The 22,180-nt window shown below is 42.5% G+C and overlaps 1 protein-coding gene across 2 annotated transcripts in view; it reads left to right on the top strand.

Annotated features, from left to right (window-relative positions):
* The window catches only part of LOC143935335 (synaptotagmin-2-like), a 147,527-nt gene that overhangs the window by 102,599 nt on the left and 22,748 nt on the right, over positions 1 to 22,180 (top strand). For both annotated transcript variants that reach the window (XM_077459139.1, XM_077459146.1), the window contains one exon: positions 2,976 to 3,095. In XM_077459139.1, coding sequence (XP_077315265.1) covers positions 2,976 to 3,095 — 120 coding nt within the window. The remainder of the gene's footprint in view (positions 1 to 2,975; positions 3,096 to 22,180) is intronic.

Here is a 22,180-nt window from a genome sequence, read left to right as displayed (position 1 = left end):
AGAATATATATCTACACTTGGAACTCTACATCTATCTCTATGTAGGAAGGGAAAAAAAAAAATAATAAAATAAAAACATGATAAACTGAAAAAAATTGATGAATGAAAAGATATTAAATCAGACATATGGATATAAAAACCAAAGTGTATAAAGTTATACAGAGTAAAAAAACATATATAATATAGTAAGCAGAGGAAGGGAAAAAATTATTAGAAAAGGAAAAACCATTCATATAATCGTCCTAACGCTAGAGACAACCCACCATAATCTACATCCCCCATACAGAAGTGGTCTGTGTAGGCAGGTCTTATGTTATGAATTATAAGAGGGCACCACTCTTACAACTTGACATAAGCGAGTGTGTTGATCTTTATCCATAATCCATTTGTAAAGAGCACATATTCCTTGTTCAAAAACACAACAGGAAAAACCATCAGGGACCAAACCATAAACAAAGACGAAATAAAGGGTATAAACAAGAGGACCTACGGATTGGCTATGAAACAGTTTCAACAATATCCACACTTACATATTAATAGAAACAATCGCAAATCGATAAACAAGAGGACTTCCGGTCTCGGCCGTGAAGTGTGCACTGTCCAGTTTGCTCGCAGCACAGAGACCAAGCTCTCACTGAGATCTCTGGATCTCACACTAATGATCTTGCCCTGTTCCCAAGCACATGATCGTTGTAACAGACTTTGATTGGATATCGCAGTTATCAGTCATCGTAGAGTGCGCACCTGTGATTTTTTTTCTCTCCCCTTGAATGGAGAAAGGAGAAAACGAGTGTGGGGAAAAAAGATAAAATTACTAGATTTGGGTTTAATCTAGGTCAGGGTTATGCTATGTACACACGATCAGACTATCCAGCGGACAACCTGCCGGACTTTCTGAACGAGCAGACCTGCACACACACGCCCACACACGACCGGACATTTCTGGGGGACTAGGACTATGGTGGGAGTCCGCCGGACTTTTGAAATGAACGGACTTGCCCACACATGGAGTAAAGTCTGTGTTTTGAAAGTGGCTCCAGGGACTAGCGAAGGAAGTCAATGTTGCCGCCTCCATTGGCGAGATTGACACCTCTAGTGCCCCGTCACCTGGTATGGATTTAAAGGGGAAACCCTACTCCGAAAAAAATGGCGTGGGGGTCCCCCAAAGTCCATAGCAGACCCTTATCCGAGCACGCAGCCCGGCTGGCCAGGAAAGGGGGTGGGGATGAGCGAGCGCCCCCCCCCAAGCCGTACCAGGCCACGTGCCCTCAACATGGGGTGGTGCTTTGGGGAAGGGGGGCCTGTCCCCATGTTGATGAGGACAAGGGCCTCTTCCCGACAACCCTGGCCATTGGTTGTCGGGTCTGCAGGCGGGGACTTATCAGAATCCGGGAGCCCCCTTTAATAATGGGGCCTCCAGATTCCGGCCCCCCACCCTATGAGAATGAGTATGGGGTACGATGTACCCCTACCCATTCACCTGGGGAAAAAAGTGTACATGAATAAAACACAACACAGGCCAGAGAGAGTGTTGTGTCAACATCGGAAGAAGAAGAAGAAGAGAAGAAGCAGAAGGCAGCAGCGGCAACAAGACCGGGCCAATGCTAGTTAAAGAGCTAGAAGGAGAAAGCGGAGACCCAGCAAGAAGAATCGAAGAACGGGACAAGACCCCCGAAGTCTAATAAAGTATTTTGAAAACCTGTGTTGTGTTTTTTTATGTACACATTTTTTCCCCAGGTGAATGGGTATGGGTACATCATACTCCATACTCATTCACATAGGGTGGGGGGCCAGAATCTGGGGGCCCCCTTATTAAAGGGGGCCGGAATCTAGGGGCCCCCTTATTAAAGGGGGCTCCCGGATTCTGATAAGCCCCCCGCCTGCAGACCCCAACAACCAACGGCCAGGGTTGTCCTCATCAACATGGGGACAAGGTGCGTGTTGAGGACATGTGGCCTGATACGGCTCAGGGGGAGGCGCTTGCTTATCCCCACCCCCTTTCCTGACCGGCAGGGCTGCGTGCTCAGATAAGGGTCTGCTATGAACTTTGGGGGGACCCCCACGTTGTTTTTTTCGGCATAGGGCTTCCCCTTTAAATCCATACCAGGTGACGGGGCTCGCGAGGTGTCAATCTCGCCGATGGATGCGGCGACATTGACTTCCTTTGCTAATCCCGTCTACCTGGAGCCACGTTCAAAATGAATGGACTTTTCTCCGTGTGTGGGCAAGTCCGTTCATTTCAAAAGTCCGGCGGACTAGCACACAGACGGGCGGATTGTCCTCTGGACTGCCGAGTCTGGCAGACAATTTTGAGTCAAGACTTCTTTCTAAGACCGCCGGACTTTTGGGAGCTGGAGCTCACACACGGGCCGATTGTCCGTGGGATAATCCGATCGTGTGTACGCGGCATTAGATTTAGGCTCAAAGGTCATTGTCATAATCAAAGTTCAAGGTTAGTGGGTTTTAGGTAGGATAAAAACTCAAAATGCGCACTTTTTTTCTGGGTCCTTCAACAAGTACAAACAAATAGGGCATTGCTACAATTGTCAGTAGCAGGGAAAATTATTTTTGGTTGTTTTTTTATGGTAAGTTATGGTAATAGCAGAAATATACAGCTAAATTTAACAATTTGTTTCACTCTATTGTGCCAGTTTTCCTCTGACAATAAAAAACAAAATCAAGCTTTTTTTAAAGCTTTTTTTTCAAGCTTTACCATCAAATGAAAGGCCAATTTGTCCTGAAAAAAAAACAAGGTATAATTTTAACTAGACACACAAAGTTGCAAAATTTTGTTCAGGCATTAAGATTTGTTTTACCCTCGCCATGAAAGGGCTAAATAAAGAATGATCAATTTGCTATTAGTATTGATTGACATCATCTTGGCTCATATTTTCTACATACTCCTATTTAATGAGTTTTTTTCCTAAGGAATCATCACCAAACTGTAGTTTCACCAATTTTATTTTGTAAAATAGGTCAAAGATTTTGACAAGTATTCTAGACACACCCTTATTGGAGAAACAAGAGTGGCATTAAACGATCTGAAAGCATCAGAAACCTTAGAATTGTGTGAGGATTTGCAAGAAAAAACAAAGGTATGCATTTTATTCTGGCCAAGTTTTTCTGTTTACTGAGTGAAATGTCAAATTTTGCATGCATTACAAGGTGTGTTTTCAGATACACGTGGAAAGTCCCGTATACAATGAAATGACTTTTTTTGATCTTTATGGAGTGCAGAATAAAGTATTTCTCCTTTTTACATCTCCCCTAGATGAGTTTTTAACCCTTGCAGTGTGGAAGGGACCTCACTGCTAGGATAGATTGTTTTCCTATTCTTGGAGATGGGCTTTAAACCGCACTGAAATGTTGAGGTACAAAATTATTTCACAATCATTGCTCACATGCATGTGGTATGAGAGCAGAGTAAGAAACTTAGCAGAGTTCCTGTCAAAAAATATTAATAGCCCATAAAAAGATATGATAAAATTGAAAGAGTTGGAATTCACACGCCTTTTGTTTCACCTCATGTACTGTATATACAGATTAGACACTGTGATGTTTCTTTTGTTAAGTGAGCTGGCTATTATTTCTACAAAAGAGACGTGTCGCAATGCAGGATTTTACCTATTGTACACATTTGAAAAGTGAGGTTTAGCTGAGGAAACATTGTAGATAGGGGTGTAGAACTGATGCATTTTGGAGCGCACCACCTTACTCAGAGTTTGGCTACTCTGAGGAAGGGGGTGCTCCCCTGAAACGCATCAACGCTACACCCCTTTTGATCATGACATTCTTATGTCCGCACTGCATGGCACTGTGTGGTTCAATGGAAATTTCTATTGCTACTTTTGTGAGCATCTATTTTTATCCGCTTTTATATTTAATAAATTATTTTAGGTAATGCACCAGGTACGTGCACCTTCTGGTCCGTTTTGTTTTTGAGGAAACATTGTGTAACACCTTTTACAGTTCCAGAACAACTAAACAGGACACAATCCTCAAGGCTGAGTGCAGGATTTAGCAAGTGGCAAACTTTAGAAATTTGGCAGCTTAGCTCCAGCTGTGGGAAGATTGGGGTTGATCATAGATGTGCGCCGCCCATTGCATTAGGGTGTGCACCCTAAATCTCAAACACACATGCCTTTCTTTGCATCTACAGCTGCACTGGACAGTGACTGAATGGGAAGTGCTCTGTGCTGAGCGGCTTCCAGTTCATTTACAAACTGACGCATAGTAAACAGTTTAAGTGTGTTCACTGTGTTCATTTAGAAAAGGAAGAGTCCGTTAAATTATGTATTGATTAGCCCTTTTCTCCACTCTCCATTCTGAGACATCCCCTGCAGCACAACATGGGGGGAAGCCTGGGCAGTAGGGGAAATTGGCACGGCACAGATTGATTAGGATGTGCGCAAGCAAACCTGGCACACCCCCTGTGCATGCCAATGGGGTTGATGTACTAAAAGCAAATAGACTGTGCACTTTGCAAGTTGCACTCATTTTCCCAAGAGCTTAGTGAACGTGGTGAAGCTCTGCTGATTTCCACCCTCCAATCATATGCAAGCAAAAATGCTGTCTTATTTTTTCCTGCACTTGGGGAAAATTAGTGCAACTGTCTATTTGCCGTAGTAAATCAACCCCATTGTGTGCTACATTTACCTTGTTGGAACACTGGAACAGGCCAAATAACTTCCAGGTGCAATGCAGGATTTTCACTGCCCCAAAATCTGAAATGTGGAAGCTTAGCTCCAGTTGTAGAAACTTTGCAGCTTTACTGTGCCTGAGCTCTAGTGTAGGGGAGAAACTTTGAGGTACAACACAGGATTTAAAGCGTTGTTCCAGCCTCCCTCTGCAAAACTTAAGTCAGCAGCTACACATACTGTAGCTGCTGACTTTTAATATTAGGACACTTACCTGTCCTGGATTTCAGGGATGTCAACACTACAGCTGATGTTTCCATCAGCTGTTGGGTGCTGCCGTCGCCATTGTCAGTAAGGTAACCCAGCAATGAAGCCTTGTAGCTTCACAGCTGGGTCCCTACTGCACATGTGCGAAGCCGGGCATGCAGGGGAAGGAGGAGGAGAGGGCCGAACTACTGCCGAACCTCTGACCTACCTCATCGCAGTGAGCTCTAACAGAAGTGGGGGCAGGGTACCTGTCAAAAACAGTAATAAACTTTAATAAATTGCTTCCTGATGACGTGACGTCGTAAGACAAAACGTTAGTCAAGGCACATTCCGGTCACGTCACTTCCAGTTTATCATACTGCGGTGGTGGAACGCACGCCAGCCCATTGCGGCTTATAATCCCTGCCAAGGTACTACATGCAAGTGCAGTGAGAAGGCACTCTTAAATGTAAGCAGCCAATTGGCATTTGTTATGCATGATATTTTTTAATAAATGGTTTTACACTATGGCACTTTCTCCATCTTATTTTTAACGGGGCACCTCGGTGGAGAGGAGGTTGTAGTTTGAAAGATACCCTGGTTCATCTCCAGCTACCACAGAAGCAAGTTTAAAGACCCACAAACAAAAGCCAATTGCGACCTTCTTTTAAGTTAAAGAGGTCATGGTGTGTAGGAAATTTAATCACACACATCAGGTGCAACTGCCAAGTGTCTGCAAATGGTAGTAGTGTTGAGCTTTGAAAATATCACAGAAGAACCTATGGACTTTGAATCACTGTATTAATTTATGATTTGCACATTGTTGTATAAGGTATTACTTGGCACAGAGTTTTTTTTTTTAGTCTTAATTACACTAATTAAGTTTTCTAATTATGTTACATACTTGTATATTTTCTAAAAGTGTCTTGCTTCCATTTTTCGTTCGTAGAAAGCCTTTTTAAAAACGTCTCCTGACGTTTTCCATTTTGCCTGTGGGCATGTGAAGCCCACAGGCATTGTCTTCCGGGACACTGTGCTGCTAATGTCCCAGCATGCACCGCCTGTATAATCTCCGATCTCGCGCATGCGCAGATTAAACCGCTCGAGCGCTGACAACAACTCAGGTTGCCATCACAACGGGCGGCGTCTTAGAAAGTTCTGCCTCGTTGTGATAGCAACTGAGATGCGCGCGCGTGAGAACTCGAGCCTGGGCGCTGCACAGACTCCTGTGAAATTTAAAAAACGATCCCAGGAGCCCGTGCGGCCGTCAGGAAGAGCTGACCTGCCACTGAAGCCCCGCCCATATCCGCAGCAGCACCGCCCTTTCCGGAATCTCCAGGAGCAGGAGATTTGAAATAAGAAAAAAAGAGAAGACATCAGCAAGGTAAGGGGGATATCCAGCGATTAGGGAAGCAGATGATCACATAGGCATAGGACTAGGAATTCGGGTGGAGCTCCGCTTTAAGTCTATCAGGTTGCATATGGTTTAAAAGTACCACCGATGGGTCCACCCGTGTAAAAGGGACCTTAAGGGAAGCCTATTCCACCTCCACCTAAAAAACAAATTTTTACTTTCTTCATCAGCTTATCGCTCACAATTAATGTGTTTTACTTGGTGCCCAGCAGCTAAACAGCAACCACATTTGACTTACACAAAAAGCAGAATTTGGAAGACTAGTGTAGTCATGTGTAGGCACTTCTAGGTACCTGCATTTTTTACAGGCAGAAGTTTTTCCCCTTCTCCTCAGTGTCTCTTTAAATTAAATAAGCAAAGGGACCATCTGTGTCTAATAGGAAATAACCAGTTTATTCTTTCCACACCAAAGTGTAGAAACCCCCACACTTTCCAAGTAATTTATGGCTTGGTGTTGGAAGAATACATTTTAAGCCTCATACACACCATTTGTTAACCCAGCAGGGCTGACTGAAAAAACTAACCACACAGGAGGGGCCACTCTACTAACTATTTGACATTAGTACAGCAATCTTCCCTGCTGTTCTCTCGTGTTCTGACAGGGGGACGGACCCCCCACCAGAATTATTTGGTCAGCGTTCTTCGCTATTGGCAGACCTGTTTTGGTCATGCCCCTGCCGAACGACTGGCTTCTGTTGGACCGGCTGCAGTACACACTGGCTGCATGTCAGATGGTTTCTATTAAACGGATGATGCCACCTAACATTCAGCCTGTGTGTACTAGGCTTTAGACTTAAGCCTCGTACACACGATCAGATTTCTGGATGACCGTTAATCAGTTTTTTTGTTGCATGCAAGTCTCATGTAGAAAGTAAAGAGATTACTCACCATACGAAAATTCTTGTAAGACAGAATACAACTTCAGAAGTGACGTAATTTGTTGACTAGTTTTGTATGTGTTCTTTCATTTCTGAGCATGCGTCGCCTTGCTCTTATGATTTTTTTTCGTATGAAAACCGTACTGTTTAAATGAAAATTGTACGTTGAGTTCACGTATGACAAAAATTTTATAGTCTGAACAGCCAGCTTTTGTCGGAAGAAAAACGTAATTGCCTGTGGAAAGCACCATACTAACGGTCTGAAAATTGGCAGATCGTTCGTCAGATGAAATTTTTCTTACGATTTTTGTATTGTGTGTACGAGCCTTTAGTTCCTTTTAAGTATATCAAGATCTGTTTATAGGCTCTAAATAGGTCCATATATATTTGTTGGCTCAATTTTTATACTTTTGGCTCTGTATGCCACCAGAATAAAATTAAAATTTAACAATCCAAAATAATTTAAAGTGCAGACTTTCAAGCTTTAATTCAAAGGGTTGAACATAAATATAAAGTACAAATTTGAGGAACTGCAACGATTTGTATAGACAGTCCCCCAATTTTCAGGGGCTCAAATGTAATTGGACAGATAAATATAATCATAAATAAAATGTTCATTTTTAATATTTTGTTGAGAATCCTTTACTAGCAATGACTGCCTGAAGTCTGGAACCCATGGACATTACCAAAGACTGGGTTTCCTCCTTTCTGATGCTTTGCCGAGCTCTAACTGCAGCTGTCTTCAGTTGTTCTTTGTGGGTCTTTCTGCCTTTCGTTTTGCCTTCAGCAAGTGGAATGCATGCTCAATTGGGTGGAGATCAAGTGATTGACTTGGTCATTGCAGAATATTCCACTTATTTTCCTTCAAAAGCTCCTGGGTTACTTTTGCAGTGTGTTTTGGATCATTGTCCATCTGTACTGTGAAGTGCTGTCCAATCAACTTTGCTGAAGCTGGCCTGACAGTATATGTCTAAACACTGCAGAATTCATCCGGCTGCTTTTGTCTTCTGTCACATCATCAATAAACACCAATGACCCAGTGCCACTGGAAGCCATGCATGCTCATACCATCATACTGCCTCCACCATGTTTTACAGATGACCTTGTGTGCTTTGGATCATGAGCTGTTCCAAGCCTTCGCCACACTTTTTTCTTCCTGTCATTCTGGTACAGATTAATCTTAGTTTCATCCGTCCAAAAAATGCTTTTCCAGAACTAGCTTTTTTAGATGTTTTTTTGACAAAAGCTAATCTAGCTTTTCTATTCTTCAGGCTTTTGAATGGTTTGCACTTTGTGGTGAACCCTCTGTATTTGCTCTGGTGAAGTTTTCTCTTGATTATAGACTTTGACATGGAATTTAGAAGAAATGTATTTCATAGTAACAATCCCAGAGTGTGGTTATATTACAGTGAAGTGGTATACACTTGATCTTGCTCTACATGTTACGCGCCATGCGCTTCTTCTGGAGAATTTGGGTGATATATAGTGGGTAATATAGATTTGTAGCTAAAAACAAACAATGCGCAGGGCAACTGCTGAGGAGTCGAATAATCCCATCAAAAAATATGTAATAGGGTATACAGAGTCGGATTCAAGAAAAGTCAGCAGCAAGATGTTGGTTGACAGAGTTCAGGATAAGGTGAAATATAGGAATGGATTTCTGCTGCACTAAATAAAACTGGAAAAACAATAACAGAACAAGCAGCCAGCACAATATTGGTGAACAACAATAATGAAATATATATATAAAATAGGTGCAGTGCTACTGCTAAGAAATGTCCATAAAACGTTTCTTGATCATCAATTGAAAATTATAATGGTATAGTCCATAGGATATAACAGGAAAGGGTATAAGAGAGGTTCACCACCACTGGCACGCAGACAAACTGCCTTTTACCCTCCTCTTTGGAACCCTTATTACAGGGGTCAAATAGGCATTACATAGAAGAGCCATAATCAGCCATAAACGACTGGACAAACTTCACATAAGCAGCTCTCTCAGGTTTTGGCTCCCTGAGTCCCAGACAGTGACGCGCAGAATTATATGGCGTTAACCTGGCAGTAATGCACACAAAAGTAAATGGCGTTAAACTGGCAGTAATGCACAAAACTATATGGCGTTAAACTGGCAGTAACGCACACAGAACTATATGGCGTTAAATTGGCAGTAAGACACACCAAAGTAAATGGCGTTAAACTGGCAGTAACACACAAAACTATATGCTGTTAAACTGGCAGAAACGCACACATAACAATATGGCGTTAAACTGTCAATAACGCACACAGAACTATATGGCGTTAAACTGCCAATAATGGAGACAAATGTAAATGGCGTTAAACTGGCAGTAACGCAATCAAGTAGACGGTGTTCAACCGTCACTACACTGACGCTATCTGAACTGTCCCTACTCTAGCTATATACTAATGTAAAGATTATTGACACGGTCTCACTAAACTACACTGAAACTATCTGAGCTGTCCCTACTCTACATTAATGTATGTATGAATGACATGGTCTCACTACACTACAGTGAAACTATCTGAGCTGTCCCTACTCTACATTAATGTATGTATGAATGACACGGTCTTACTACACTGCAGTGAAACTATCTGAGCTATCCCTACTCTAGCTGTACACTATGCAAAGCTGAATGATGGTCCTCCTCACTACACTCACACTATCCTTAGACTGACACTAAACTAATATTTTACACTGACAATTGAATCAAAATAGCACAGTATAGCATACTAACTAACTAATAGTACTGAAGAGAGCCCTGTTCTATCTCTCTCCACACCGAAATCACACTGAAAATGGCTGCCATTGAAAGAATACTTTTATACTGTAGGGCGGGAATGAGCCATGATTGGATAAAGTCATGATGACAGTGTCCAATCATGACTCTGATAGTGCTCTGTGCCCTGATTGGCTGAAGCTTTCACTGCTTCAGCCAGTCAGGGCTTGCAATGTACTGTTCAGCAGCGCAATGCATTGTGGTCGGTTCGGGGGGGGGGGGGCGAACAGAGGGTCAAACGACCTGTTTGTTCGTCTGCTTGTCGAACTTCTGAAACAGCAAAAGTTTGGCCCGAACTTATGCCTGGTTCGAACCATTCGCCCATCCCTGCTATCCAGCATTATGCTTGTTCTGGGAGGCTGTCTGCTTCTTGGCCATTGATGGGATTTTTAACCACTGGCACTAGCTACTAAAAAGTGAATATTTTGGAAGTGCTTCTTATCACTTTATATTTCACCTTACCCCGAACTCAACCAACATCTAATCCTCCATCTGTAGCTGCTGCCTTTTCTTGAAACCGACTCTGTATACCCTATTACACATTTTTTGATGGGATTATTTGGCTACTCAGCAGCTGCCCTGCATATTGTTTGCTTTAAACTACAAATCTATATTTTCCACTATATACCTAATGCCGCTGAAGAAGTGCATGGCGCGCAACATGTACAGCAAGATCAACCGCTTCACTGTAATATAACCACACTCTGGGATTGATCGTTACTTCTAAATTCCATGTAGTTGTACTATGGTTATAGATAATCATACTTTTAATCATGGCTGATCTATGAATGTGGATTTTAATATACGCTTATTTGTTATGTTTATGCAATAAAAAATTTTTTTTGTACATTTTTGTTCTGTCATGCCTAAAAAGTCCAAGCCTGTATATTCTCAATCTCATCCACCTCTGTAGTCTTCCGTGGACGTTCAGGCCTTTTTATGTTGCTAAGCTCACCAGTGCATTCTTCTTTCCTCAGAATGTACCAAACTGTTGATTTGGCCACTCCTAATGTTGCTGCTATATCTCTGTTAGATTTGTTTAGTTTTTGAAGCCTTACAATGGCCTGTTTCAGTTGCATGGACAGCTCCTTTAAACGCATGATGTAGGTTCACAGCAATAGATTTCAAATGCAAATACCACACTTATGCCCTCTACAGATGGTCGGTCTTTCTGTCGGAAAATGTGCGATCGGATCGTGTTGTCGGAAAATCCGATCGTGTGTGGGCTCCATCAGACTTTTTCTGTTGGAACTTCCGACACACAAAGTTTGAGAGCTGGATCTAAAAATTTTCAATAACAAATTCCGATCGTTTAAATTCCGATCGTGCGTAGACAATTCCGACGGGCAAAGTGCCACGCATGCTCAGAATAAATTACGAGATGAAAGCTATTGGCTACTGGCCCGTTTATAGTCACGTCGTGCGTGTTCTACGTCACCGCGTTCCGAACGATCAAATTTTCTGACAACTTTGTGCAACCGTGTTTTTGCTATGCGTATTTTTCAAAGTTAAACTTTGCCTAAACTGCAGTTTGGTTTAGGTATAATTGTCTAAATTGGACTTCAGCATCAGTCTGACTGGACTGTGAGATGTTCAGCCTGACCACGGGGGCACTGTCTCATGTGGCAGGCATAGAACTATAGTCTGGTCAAGTGCTTAAGTTACTCTCTTTTGGAGCGAGGTCAGTGGGAGTGGCACTCTCGCTGTGTCCTCTGGGAGAGGGTATTTAAGATGCGGATGTCACATGGTTCAGGGTTCCGGTCTAGTATAAAGTGCTGATTACATGGCCCTGGTCCTCCTGACCAGCCCCCCGGAAGGCTATGGCCTGGGGTGCGGATCCACCCGACTTTAATGTCTCGGGGCTGGCTAGCCTGAGGCAAGGAAACTAAAGGAGGATTCTGAGGTGGTTGGGTGCCATCTCTGGTTCGGGAGAGACCCATTTTACTTCAAGAATTCCAGGGGAGGTCTCTTTAGAAGAACACCACGTATGGGTTGGTTTTCTTAACAAGAGCCTGGAAGGGCTGAAGTAACCGAGAGAATACGGTCTTGTGGATATCACCAAGCAGGCTGAAAGATCCAGGTATTCTACAAGTGTTCTAAAGCTTAGTTTCCCTACGTGTTCTGCAACAACGTCTGTGACAAAGACTTTGTTCCTGAGTAAGCACCTTGTTGGCTGCTAGGCTTTGTGAGAAAGGGACTGTCCAACCTAAGTGTTCATCCAGCTGCGAATGGCTATTCTCTGGATGCAGTCAAAGTAAGCAAGTTCTTTAACGTTTTGGACTTTGACATTTAGGCTGGGTTCACACCGCTGCGGCAGCGAGAACCGGATGTGATTCGCACCGCACTGCAGTGCAAATCACATCCGATCTCTGTGCGATGCGAGTTCAGCCATACAGATAGTATGGCTGAATTCGAATCGCACCCGCCGCAAACTTTTTGGTCCGCAGCAGAATTGGATCGCATGGGTGTTCACACCATGCGATCCGATTCCTGTCCGAGTTTGCAGATCGCACTGCGATATGCGAACTGATCTGGGGTGTCGTTAAGGTTTCACTGACACTCCCAGCAGTCCGCATTGGGCAGTGTGAACTGCCGGCGGGAGGCATGCGATGCGGGAAAACGCTGCAGATTTGCGGCGTTCCCGCATCGCTTCAGTGTGAACCCAGCCTAAGAGTACTTGAACTTCTTTCCAACCCTCTGATCCCAAGTTGAAAGACTGTTCAATTGTCTGAGTTTGCAAATAAAATTCATTCAAGTGGATCTATTGTCAGTGTCAAGTTACTGGGCCATCTACCACGGGACATACCCTAGACAAGCCACAAGGAGAAGGAAAGGTAACGGTAAGCCCAAAAATAACCAGCAGCTCCTTCGGGGGTTAGTGCTACACAAGTTTGGGCCAAAATCCGTCGGAAAAAATCAGACGGATTTTGTCGTCGGAATGTCCGACCGTGTGTACAGGGCATTAGGATCAACTCCAGAGCTTTTACCTGCTTAATTGATGAAAAAATTATAAAGGAGTAGCCCACACATGGCCATGAAACAGCTTTTGATTCAACTGTCCAATTACTTTTGGACCCTTGAAATGGGGGGATGGCTATTCTTAAGAGCTGTAATTCTTTAACCCTTCCTTCGATTTGCATGTACATACCCTCAATTTAAACCAGAGCATGTGTACTTCCTGTATATAACTATAGCTTGAATATGTTTTGGTAAATACTTGAAAAAAACAAAAATTGTCTCCAAATATATAGAGACCTAATTGTACATATCATTGCAACTAAGCAAATGGATTGACATACCTCCAAACTTTCACAAATGGAAAAGAGGTAAGCCCTTAGCACAAAGTATCCAGGCAGTCCATACCCCATTGTGTAAGAACAAGGGGGGGACACCTCTATAAGTGTGGTATTAAAACAGTATCATTTATTGCACAAGATTAAAAACAAGATATAAGTGGGAGTCATGCTCGTCATAAGTATGTAGTCCTGGCAGTTCTATTGTGTCCCACAGGCTTCTCGCATGATCCGGGCAGCTGTGTGCACTGTGACTACACTCCTGTAACCACCTCAAGATCCCAACAGGGGAAGGGGGAGCCGTGGACATTCAACCTAGCTGCCTGGGATCCTGGCAGCACATCCAAGGCTATTCACCACCACGCTCAACATGCAGATCCTTATGCACATGCGCCCGGTCCAGCCGGCGCTGCTCTTCGAGGACACACAAACCCACATGAGCAGGATACAAGGGGGAAGAGAGTTGCCATAACAATGCGTTTCTGAGGCATTGCCTCTTTCCTCAGGTCATGATGAGGTCAAGGTAGTGTGTCCTCGAAGAGCAGTGCCGGCTGGACCAGGAGCATGTGCATTAGGCTCTTCATGTTGATGGATAGCCTCAAATGTACTGCCAGGATCCAGGCAGCTAGGTTGAACATCCACAGCTCAGCTCCCCCTTCCTCTGACAGGATCTTGAGTTGGTTATAGGACTGCGGCCACAGTGGAATCCTTATGCTGTATCTATCTTCACACAATGTGAGTTTAACCATTGTAGTGTTTTTAACTTTACCATATTAAAGCCGAGTTGCACTAGGGCGGCTTTGCGCTCTCTTCTTTTGTGTTTTGTCTAGATGTGTTCCTGCCACCCAGAGGATCCATAGAGAGTAGCAGCACCCTTTGACTTGTCTAATTATCATCAATAGCCAGCTGGAGGGCTATACTAAACTGTTGATCAGCGCCCCTGCTAGTTTTTTCTTTTGCTCTGCACCCTGCTCCCACCCTTTTAGAAGCCAATTAGAGCTTCCAACTCCCCATTGAAATCCATGCTTCCGGCGCCCTGCATGGAGATTAGGGGCCGGACGCATGAATTAGGGAGGCGATGTCCCTGCAACCCTAATGAATGGGCCACCACTGGTAGGACTACAGAGTCCTCCCCTCTCCTCTTCTCCCTAACATAGAGAGGCGAGATTATGTAGCCTTCGGAGATGGAATGTAAGCTATAAAGCAGAGAGCATAGAAAGTTATCAGCTGACAAGATTTCTGGCAAAATCAACAGATTTTCTTTGCTCTATTTAAAGTGGTTGTATAGTCATTTTTTTAACTTTTACCTACAGGTATGCCTCTAATAAGGCTTACCTCTAGGTAAAAAGAATATCTCCTAAACCTGTATGGTTTAGGAGATATTCCCCTTGCAATGAGTAGTGCATGCGCTCTGGGGATTCTCAGCTGAAAGTCCAGCAGACGCTGGACCTTGCCAGAAAGAAGTCTCCCGCGGCCATGCGCGGGAGTGACGACATTGAGGCTCCGGCGCTCACAGCGCCAGAGCCCCAAAACCCAAAAGACACGCCAAGGCAAAATGTCAGCTACCTCAGCATGGACCGGGTGAGATACCAACATTTTGTTCTAAGGTAAGTATTTCATAATGAGCTAGTATGCGATGCATTCTAGCTCATTATGCCTTTTGCCTTACAGGTGTAGAAAAAAAATGTAAAAAGTCAGCGGGTTTACTACCACTTTAAACCAATATAAAAATAAATGTTTTCATGGACCAAAGGGGAGCAAACGAGAATTTTTTTGTTAGGGCTTCCTTGCACTTTAAATTCTTGGGATGGTTGTTTGTCCGCTATAGCAGAATATCAATTTTGACATGTCAGGACTGAGGCAAAACCTGAAGCACTCAATGTTTGCTACAACAATTGCCATTGTTATTTGCAGAGAACTGCTAGTCTCCAAACAAGGACAAGCAAACATTTCTAGGGAAGTTTATTCTAAAGTGTTGCAATAGGCTTGTAATGCAGCCTTATTGATAGAACAATTATATTTGAGCAATTAAGGTAGATTTGATCATTATTATTCCTAATCTGCATAGTGACAGACTATCACACAGGATGTTGCAGAATATTTGCCTTCCAGACCTTGTCACCTCAAAAGCTTACATTTGTGTTTCCCCTTAACAGTGCAGTAAGAGTTTTCATACTTGTGCATGCGTTTGCTTCTGCACACAAACAATTTTTGTTTTTTTTCTTATTTATTTTATCTTTTATTTTTTATTTTTACACTGTTATTTAAAAAAAAAAATTGTGAAACTTTTATTCCTATTACAAGGAATGTAAACATCCCTTGTAATAGAAAAAAGCCTCACAGGATCTCTTAAATATGAGATCTGGGGTCAAAAAGACCTTAGATCTCATATTTACACTAAAATGCAATAAAAATAAAAAAGGTTGTCATTTGAAAAAATGAAAAAAAAAATGGCCCTTTAAGAGCTATGGGCGGAAGTGAAGTTTTGACGCCGCTTCCGCCCTGCAATGGTATGGAGACGAGTGGGTGCCATCTTCCGCTCACTTTGGTGTGTAAATGAGGGAGGTTTAACCACTTAAACGCTAAACCTTTTTCTGACATTTGTCAAAAGTTAAAATCATTTTTTTTGCTAGAAAATGACTTAGAACCCCCAAATATATATATATAAAAAGACTTGCGCACAATGGAAAATGTTGTTAAGTTTCAGTTCGTTGTCATTTGTAAAATACATAATTTCGTTCTGTTATATTCGTTATATTACATTATTACGTTTTCGGGAGTGTCGATATTCGTTATACTGAATCTCCAATCATGACGAATTCATTTGTTATATGCACTATAATTTAATTTGTATTTGTTGAAATTCGATATTTATGTATGTATATATATTCGTTATAATGATTCATAGTTTGGAAAGTCATTTGTTTATTGAATCTTTTAACACACACAATGACTGTATTTCTTCTCCTCGGCTCAAATACAACACATCATCCTTCTCACTCAGCTCTCAGGAATGCACTTTGCCAGTAATCCAACCTCCAGCACAAAATGAATCGGCTGATTGGACTGTAAGATTTACTTTGAGTTGACCTTTTGTTTCATTAGATCATTAACGAATTACGAATCATGTCAAATTCATTTGTTGTATCCGCTATAAATTCTTTCGTATTTGTTGAAATTCGTTATTTTTTTATTCGGACAGATGCAAATTTTGATTTTTGATTAAACAAATTGCACAAGCCTAATACATACATATATATATATATATATATATATATATATATATATATATATATATATATATATATTTATATTTATATTTTGTATTTTTAGTAGAGACCCTAGAGAGTAAAATGGTGGTTATTGCAATATTTTATGTCACATTGTATTTGCTCAGCAGTTGTTGAAATGTGATTTTTTTGGGAAAAAATTACACTTGCAATGAATGAATTGCAATGAATTTTAAAAAATAACTAACCAGTAAAGTTAGCCCAATTTTTTTTTGTATAATGTGAAATATTTTACGCTGTGAGAGTCATGATCATTTTATTCTAAGCAAAAAAATTGTGATTCTCGTTTTGGCCAGAATCGTGCAGCTTTACTGTCAGTCATGTTTTAACCTTTTCCATTCTTGGAATAATTTTGATTTCACAATAAATCATTTTACACAAACCGTGGCATGGACATTTTTATGACTTCTCTGAGGTATGCCTCAAGTGGTTTGTAGCCATCACCCCCAGCGCTGGATTAAAAGGAATCTCTTGTTGTTTGTTCTTTTGCACAACACCACCCCGGTGTTTTGGTTTCACTCTAGCTGCAGAGGGCTAATGGCTGCCATATGTTGGTTCTCAATACAGCGCCTGAACTTTTTAGGAGTACATTTATGTACCAGGGTTGATGGGTTTGAGGAGTCAGGAGTGACTTGTAAGTGGTCTAGGCAGGATCAAGGAAGCCAATGGACAATAAAGAAACGAGGGCGTGGCTTGATGGTTGAGCGAACGCCTGAATAGTAACACCGTTCTGGCTCTCTACGGACATCCTGCCTTAATCCCGAGTCCTCTCTCCTAGTAAACTGTGCTTTATCCTTTCCCACGGCCTTGGGCATCCACCAGGCTGGCCACAGTGGTGAAATACAGGCTGTCCATGTCTCCATCCATGGCGGAACAGCTGTCACAGTTCCGGTGGCAAGATAGCGCTGGGACACAGGCAGGGCCATCAAATGCACTGCAGGCTTCCTCCTCCGCTGACAGAGACTCTGCTACATGGGTGAGTGAATCAAGTGCCAGGCCACTGATTCTCCCTCAAATAAGCCTACATTAGCTACTATTATGCTGGCCATACAGGATTGTAAGACCTCACTCTCCACTCAGATACAGTAGCATCTATCCATATAGATTTTTCACTCCTGAAACAAGATGTTCAGAATCTACATAATAGAACCGGGGCCACCGAGGAACGATACTGTGCACCCCTTGTCTGGTGCAATGCGTGATACTACTAAGTGAGATGGCAACCCTAAACTTGATGACTTAGAGAATCGCACAGGCAAGAATAATCTCTGTTTCAGGGGATTTCCTGAATGTGCAGAGGAATCCCACCCTGGAAAGTTACTGTACTCCTGGCAGAGGGACATTTTTGGTACTGATCCACCATCATTCTCATATGTCATCGAGCGCATGCACCATGCGCCTCCACGCTCCCTTATTGCACGGATCCTTAATTTCCAGGATAAGGTCGCCATTCTACACCTTGAACGGGAAAAAGGGCTGCTTAAATATAATGGCAATACCATTTCAGTCTATCCTGATTTCTCAATTGAGGTTCAACGCCAATGCATTTCCTTAGCAGCAATAAAAGCCCGCCTGTGTACTGAAGGCTTACAATATGCTATGCTTTTCCCTGCTAAGATACATGTTATCCATGATGGTAGAGCCCTCTTCTACACAAAGGCCAAAGAAGACATGGCGTGGCTGAACGATCGATATGGAACTGCACATCGACACAGAGATAAATGATTGTGGCATTTGTTCCTTGAAATTACCTTTTTTCCTTCCCTACAGATCCTGAGACTTCTACATCTACCTGCCCAGGCTGTGATGTTTGTGTTTACTGTTCTCACCCCACTGCCTACATATTTCATGATGAATATTGCTCCCTCTCCTGCGACCTGAAAAAGAGCACTCTCCCACTGCACCCAGCCTTCTCTCCTGGATTTGTTTCTTCCATGTTCCTGGCTGTTATACTCTTTGATATATGGGGAGGCCTGGTGTCTTTCATCTCTCTATACACCTGCAGTGGATCCTTATCCTGGAACAGGACCTCTTTAAAATTTCTATTTACTGTTGAGAGCCTCTCCGGATTCCACACTTCCCCCACGCAATTAGGTGGCGTGGCCACAGGACAGTTCTGACCTCACCTGAGAGTTTTTTTTTTTTTTTTTATTTGGGTTTAGGGATCCAAGGCTCACTATGTTTGGAATGGCCGAGCAGGGTGAGTGGAATGGGGCTTCCTATGGACCTTTTTTTCTTTTTTTAAATCTTGTTTTTGTTGTTGTTGCCTTTGGCCGAGTACCCTAGTTTTTCATATTCATTCGCTTTAATGCTCTTGCTGATTTGACCTTAGATCTTCACATTGTCTTGCATTTATGCTCATGTGTGTTATGGGTGGCATGACCAACAATGTTTTACATATGTCTGTATACTTCTGTGATCATTATATACTATTTACCTTAAAGATAGTCTCATGGAATACTAGAGGTTTGAATGCACCCCAAAAGCAGTCCCTGGTCTACTCTGTTTTCAAAAAATGTCGCCCCCATATAATTTTCTTTCAAGAAACACACCTTCTTGGTATGAGGATGAGAGCCCTCAAGCACTGTGGCTGGTTCAGCCCTACCACGCCACACACACACACACAAACTATTCTTGGGGGAGTCTCTATTCTACTGACCAAATCCCTCTTTACTCCCGTAAAAACGGATCCCGATGGGAGATTTATTATACTCACTTTACAAAATTGCCTCTGTGACATTCACCCTAGTGACTGTTTATATCCCTCCCCCATTTTCTGTGGATGTATTATCCAAATGGTCACTTATGCTATTGTCTAGACCCCCGGGCCCCTTTCTTTATGTGGGCGACTTTAATGCCATATTGGACCCAGCTATAGACCGCTTGGGGGGGTGGTGGTAGACCCTTTCCCTCCTTTATTGATTGAACACAAGTTTATGGTCTCACAGAGCTATGGCGCTGGAAACATCCTAATGTCTGCCAATACTCCTGCCACTCGGATTCTTTCCTCACCATGTCTCGTATTGATCTGGCATTTGCTGCAGAGGACACTCTCCCCATTATATCTGCCGTGTCCTACTTGCCTAGGGGTGTGTCAGACCATGCTCCTCTCTCTGTGGACTGCCTCCTCCTCCCAGGTTCCGGCCCTACTATTTGGCGCTTGAATTCCTACTGGCTGGAGGATGAGGTGATGCAGGGGGAATGCAAAAAAGGTATCGCTGGTTATTGGAATGTCAACTTGGGCACAGTAGATCCACTAACAGAATGGGAAACCTTTAAGATCACACTGAGGGGTACCTTCATGTCCATCACTGGTGTTTTACGCAAAAATAATCAGCAACGCACAGAGGAATTAGAGACAGTCATGCTAACAGCGGAGTCTGCCTATGCCACTAACCCTGACTCTTAATACGAGAGAAACATGGCTGTAGAGCCAATACTATATACTAAATCAGAAATACTGAGTAATCCTGAACCCAGCGCTCAATATATATAAAATTAACTGCACTTACAGCTGCTGTTATACAATAAAAAAAAACTAAACACATGATAGGCCTAATTAAAACCAGACACTAACAGCGCTCGATGTAAATAAAGGGTTAATTATCCACCAATATGATATATTACATATAGTGTAGACATCAATCACTCTTATCTTGCTAAATATAAAAGGTTCCAACTGTTAATATTAGTACAAAAACAGAGTCTTTCATGTCCTGTTAAAACATTAATAAACCAATGTCCTCAGACAATATAAGGTCTGTCCATCAGCCATCTGATGTATTAGATTTGAATAATAAGCAGAAAAACTCCCAGTGACCCTCCTAGGGATATTATGGAGACTTTCTTTCTTGTGCCCCATTCACATGGTCAGACATTCTGACCACAAAATCCGTCTGATTTTTTCAGATGGATTTTGTCCGAAACTTGTCCGTTTTCAAACCCCCCTACGGAGCCTTTGTTGTGTACCTCGGCTCTTCCCCTTTAGTTAAGAGTCTACTGATTGCTACCATAGAGGAACAAGTTTCACTGTACGTGGATGACACCCTGGTATACTTGGCTGATACACACGAGTCATTTCAAACTTTGCTGCCCGAAATGAATAACTTTGGTCGACTAGTCTGGCTTCCGGGTGAATTGGGATAAGTCTAATCTCTTTCCTTTGAATCCTGATTCCACTGATTCACCCGGACTCCAGACTGTAGGTTGTGTCCTCGTTTAGGTATCTCGGAGTTGTGGTACAGCTACCTCTATCTTCCTACATTGTACAAACCAAGCAATGGATGGATTTATCGCTAGATCTTGTGGGCAGGGCCAATACCCTTAAAATGATATATTTACCTAAGTTATTGTATGTTTTGGCTAACTCCCCTTGTAAAATCCCTAAATCCATTTTTATGAGTATAGATACGATCTGCACAGTGTTCGTATGGAATGGCCGGCCCCCCAGGGTGGCACTTGAAACGCTAAGGTTGCCGACTCATCTGGCAGATTTTGCGTTTTCTAAATTTTATCTATATTACCTGGTATCTCAACTGGTCCATATTCATGACTGGCTGCACCCGGTTGCAGCAAATGCCTGTACTACTACTACTGAGGGAGCTATTTTTTCTTCTCTAGAGACTCTCCATAACATTATCTATAGAGGTCAGGTTCTAACTGATCCAGGAACATCCATTAGCTACTTTTCTTTCGTTGTTTCGATCAATTGTTTAAAAGATATCCAAAGACTCATGGTCAACCTCCCCCAAAAATCATCTGTGGTTCAATCCCAATATGCAGGATCTGTACTCCCTCCCTGATCCCAAACGCTGTTACTCTAAAGGGGTTAAATACTTATGTCACTTATACGATGCACAGGGTTTTAAATCTTTCCATCAACTATGCATTGACTTTGACCTACCTTGCTCCTACCTGTTCCATTATTAGCAGCTATTATCTTTTATTTTTTTCAGAACATGCTGTTCGTGCTCAGTTTGGCTCTTTAGACGACCCTATAGCTGTACCCCCATTTGAGAAAATGCTAAGACACCCTGATCCCACTAAACTCATCTCCACTTACTATCCTGTCCTTACGACTGACTTTAACCCTAGGTTCCGCATGGCTCAGACAAAATGGACCTCTATGGGCATTTCCCTCATGGAAGATGACTGGTCAGAATTTAGTGACACCTACAAGATCTCAGTTATCTCATCTAGGGACCGTATTATACACATTAAAATCTTCCCCCATTCTCACCTTACTCCTGCTAGGATACATAAAATGGGGCTGTCTCCCTCAGCTGAATGCTTCCGAGGCTGTAGCCAAACCACTGATTTCCTACACTGTTTCTGGTCCTGTCCAGTGGTTCAAGACTTCTGGCTAGATGTAGGTTCTTTTATCTCCTCGGCGGTGTGTCTCCAAAAAACATTGTTCATCCCAAGCATCATTTAGGCATCTTTGGTGATTTGCCCATACTGTCTCATATTAAGAGACTGCTCTGCATTCTGTATATTTATATGAAAAAGTCTACCTTGTCCTCAAAAGGAACACAGACACCTCTGAAATCCCTCTGGTTGAAGCTGATTAACGATTCTATACCACTATACAAACTTACGTTTGAAATCCAGAAGAGAAATAAAACATT

The sequence above is a fragment of the Lithobates pipiens genome, unplaced genomic scaffold, assembly GCF_037356315.1.
Source record: "Lithobates pipiens isolate NorthernLeopardFrog02 unplaced genomic scaffold, aLitPip1_a1.2 Scaffold_10, whole genome shotgun sequence".
In the NCBI taxonomy this organism is placed as follows: Eukaryota; Metazoa; Chordata; class Amphibia; order Anura; family Ranidae; genus Lithobates; species Lithobates pipiens.
The sequence above is the reverse complement of the archived record's forward strand: the minus strand, read 5'-3'. Positions and strand labels throughout refer to the sequence as shown.